Source organism: Bison bison, unplaced genomic scaffold, assembly GCF_000754665.1.
Source record: "Bison bison bison isolate TAMUID 2011002044 unplaced genomic scaffold, Bison_UMD1.0 scf7180017864500, whole genome shotgun sequence".
NCBI classification, from domain to species: Eukaryota; Metazoa; Chordata; class Mammalia; order Artiodactyla; family Bovidae; genus Bison; species Bison bison.
Window position 1 is genome coordinate 6,600,694 of NW_011495059.1, and position 4,023 is coordinate 6,604,716.

Here is a 4,023-nt window from a genome sequence, read left to right on the forward strand (position 1 = left end):
TTGAAAGGGAGAGGACGCACGCTCATCCCTTAAGCTCCTCCTCCTCAGCTGTGACCTCTGGGAGTGTGTTTGGCAAACTAAACCAGCCGGGCATTCGGAGGTACCACAGTCAAGGCTTCTCCCTGGCGATTCGGGCATGTGACTAGAACTGTGTGACCCACCCCAGGCCACGTGAGGCCTCCGAGTGGGTTCTCCTCAAGCCACTCTGAGGATAAGTGGCGTCCTCGCAGGCAGCCGGATCCGGGGACGGAGTGGGACCTGGCCCACGGAAACTCTAACACACACGTGGATGTTCATAGCGTTTCCACTGACAGTGACTAAGGGCTACATGAAGCAGTTGGCTGGACCCGTCCTGAAACTCATCCCAGATCTGCTCTGACCAGACCCCACTCAGGTCACCTTCTTTTCCAGGGGTGTGCCCTGCCTCACCCTCCAGGGCAGGGACCAGGCTCCGCCTCAGCACAGACAACACACAAGAGGCTCAGCGTGCGGGGCCATTCATTGACCTTTACTTCCCCAAATGACTGTGGTCAGGGGTTGAAGGAAATGGAGGGAGAGGAGGGGATACAGACAGAAGCAAAAAGCTACACCCTCAATGTGCTGTGATGGGCTGGACAGAGGTTTGTCTGCGACAGACAAGTCCCTGCCCCTATCCCCTATTTGAGATGCTCAGGAAGTCGGGACTCAAGAATACACACTCATTCAAGCCAAATCCCTTCCATCGGCTGGGGGAGGACCAGGCCTCTTAAGGCCTGGTTGCTGCACCAGTGGGACCACTGTGCTAATGGCCTTGGCGCCTTGACTTAAACAAACAGGGGAGGCCTGGCCTGGCTCCCTCTGCACAAGCAGAGACGAAGGTGACTGATTAGCAGGAGATCTGATCTGCGGGGTATGGATAATGGCAGAGGGTGGTGGTTGCGGCAGTAGATAAGGACTCTAAAGCGTAGTGTAAACCTACAAGGGGGTGACTAAAAGTAGGACACGGGGATTAAGTCAGAAAATGGAACTCTGTGAGGTGACCCAACTTTTCAAGAAGCTTCCAGGACAGTCTCTGTTCACAGGGTATTTCAGCCCCCTTGGCCCAAACCCCTCGGGAAGGCAGAAGGAAGAAGTGGTGGTCTGCACTCCGGGGCCTGGGCACTGTCAGGATTGTCCAGATCTCTGTGGTCACAGGGCATCCCAGCCACTTGAGACCATGTGCCACAGGAGGGCTGCCCTCAGGGCCCTCGTGCCAGGCTGCGAAGGCCGCCCCTTCTACCGCTTCTTCTTCGCCTCCTTCTTGGGTCTCTTGTTTGCAGAAGGAGCAGTGGCCTTGGGTTTCCTCGTCACCTCTGCACTTCGGGGCTCGGATGGTTCTGCCTCCTGTGTGATGACAGAGAGGAGAGTCCCGCTTAGACAAATCAAGCCTGACACCAGCGAAATGAGATCACGTCTGAAAGGACTCTGCAAAGAGAAGCAGAGAAACCAGGGATGAAACCATCACCACGGGGACCTGGGAGCCGTGTGTTCCTGGACTGTCCCCGGGGAGCAGGTGAAGGATAAGGGAGGAGGCCTGAGGGGAGGGGCGGCCTTTGGAGTCTCACAGGCCTGGGGGGCACCGAGGCTCCCCCAGTTCCAGCCAAGTGACCTTGTGGGCAACTCCCTTCCCCTTTCTGCATCTCGGCTCACCCACCTATGGGATGGAAACAGTGATGCGCACCTTGCAGGGCTGATATGAGGCCAAAATGCTCGGGGAGAACCCGGGAAACGCACCCAGGGGCCGGTGGGACGCAGTGAGCAGGGCCTGGGCAGAGTACGGCTGGGGAGGCGGCGGTGGGCAGGCTTTCTGCTGCTTGCTCTCCTTCTGGCCCTGCTATCCTCTACTCCCATTCAAGCCACAGAGGCGGGGAAGGGAAGGGTGGAGAGCACAGCCGCTACACAAGGTTCTGTGGCGCCTGGCAGGGGTGCCCTGTGGGAAAGGGCAGAGGGCAGCCTCGGGGCACAACTCAAGACTCTCCCTATGTCCGGGGCAGCTCTGGTTTTTATCTGTCATGTACACTGTGATTTGTTCCCTGTACGATCTGGTTTAAACAAAGGTTCTGCTGCTGAAAAAAAGTTTAAAACCACAAAGCCAGCCCTGGCCTTCAAGGGGCTGATAAAGAAAGTGGACTGTGGGGAGGGGAACTGGCCTGCCCCAGCCTCACAGGCTCATGTCAGAGGAGACTCTGGAGTGGGCCCTGTCCTGTTGGGAGTCTCCTCCTCCCTGTGATAAACTCAGCCAGGAAGGATGCTAGAGTTCCCATATAGCACAGAGAACACGAGCCACGGTCCGCAGGCCTGGTCGGGCCCACAGGCAGACCTCACTTGGCCTGCAGTGTTTATTTTTAGGAATTCGAGCCAGTTGGGAGATTTCCCATTCAACGTGGAGTCCTTGCTTTTCTTGAAAACTTTAAACATCCGGTGACACTGGCCTCATGGAAGAAATGGGCTGCGCACTGGCCGTCCCTTTATTCAGTAGCCCCGCCCCCTGCCCTGGCTCCCGCCACTCCACTGGCCCCAGCACTGTGGTAAAGAAACATTTTCAGTACTTGTGTTCTTTTGTTAAAAATGGGAGAAAAGCAGACTCAGAAGACAACGAGGGAGCACGGTGTTTCTAGAAAAGCATTTCTTCGTGTCTCACTGGCCAGCTCCCAGCTTGCTTCACTCTCAGTCCTTCTCTGCTCACTGTCGGCTTCTGGCCCCAGCCTCGAGCTTCCCTCAGACAGAAGAGGCTGGACTGTGGTTGTAGACGGGCGGTCCCCACCTAAGGCCCAGTCCAAAGGTGCACCGGCTGCCTCTTATCAGCCTTCACTAGCTCTCCACCCTCCTCGCCTGCCAGCAAGGAAACCAGGCGTAAAGGCCCAGCCCAGTTCCAAGCACCCATGGGTGATCCTCCCTAGATAACCAGGGGGCCAGCCCCTGGCTGGCCAGATCTCTGATTGAGCTCAACCAGTCCCCTTGCAGTGATGCTGTTTATGAAAGAGAAGGAGGGAGGGTGGAAGGGAAGAAGGAAGGAAGAAGAAAAAAGGGAAAAAAAGCTACCCTATTAAAAAAACAAAGAGAACAAAACCTCAGAGGAGACACTGTGTCAAGCGCACAGGCTGACAGCTGCAGAGCCAGCAGGAGGGCGATGGTTTAAGGCCGACCTCACAAGCACAACGCCTCTGGAGACTTTGGGAACTGGAAACAGTCCCCAGTCCAGTACCTGTGTGGCCAGTGGAAACCCGTCAGTCCCTGCGTGCCCCGAGCAAACAAGATCTGATTAAACAGAAGGATTTCTGCACAAGGGACTTGCCAGGCCTGCCAGGATCTCCAGGGATGGAGCCCCACTCTCAGCTCAAACCTGGGGTCTCCTCTGATTTTAGTGGGGCCGGTTCATAACCCAGAGACGAGGACACCCAGCTGCCATCCCTCCTTTACTCCACAGACCTCTCTGGCACCTCATCCTGTCTGTCACCGTCCAGATCTCTCTCCTGGCCCAGCGTGGAACGGGCACCTCCCAGGCACCTCCAGCTCAAGTGTCGCAGACAGAGCATGGCCCCTCTGCAGCCGGCCTGGCCTTCCTCCTCCACCACACCCCCTCCAGTAGGCAGAACAACCCGAGTCCCAGCGACTCCGCCACCCCTTTGCTCCCCTCTGTCCAACAGTCACCAAATCCTGCTGACTTCACCTCCTCCACCTTGACTTGGCCACTGTCTTGAGCATCAAAGGCCCTAATTCTTTATGCCATGACTCGTGTACCTGCCAAAAGAATTTTTCTAAAATGCAGATCCTTTCCACGTTAAACCTTCCAGTGGCTTCCATCACCCACAGTCTTTTATGTCCTGGGATGGCAGCTAAGGAGGCCACCTCTCCAGCCTCTCCTCCATCCCCCACACCAGGCCAGGCCCCAGTGTTTCCACTGCTCAGCCCTAAGCAAGAGGAGCACCCTTCTCTCCTTGGCCGCCCAGCAAAGCCCTCCCCACGGTCTGGCCCCCCCAGGAACACACCGCTACTCCCTTCCTC

The 4,023-nt window shown here is 56.8% G+C and overlaps 1 protein-coding gene across 1 annotated transcript in view; it reads right to left on the minus strand.

Moving 5' to 3' along the window:
* Positions 1-487: 487 nt before the first annotated feature.
* The window catches only part of MANBAL (mannosidase, beta A, lysosomal-like), a 20,809-nt gene continuing 17,273 nt past the window's right edge, over positions 488-4,023 (minus strand). The window contains exon 2 of the mRNA XM_010829189.1: positions 488-1,362. Within this exon, the coding sequence (XP_010827491.1) occupies positions 1,255-1,362 (108 nt within the window). The 3' untranslated portion in view covers positions 488-1,254. The remainder of the gene's footprint in view (positions 1,363-4,023) is intronic.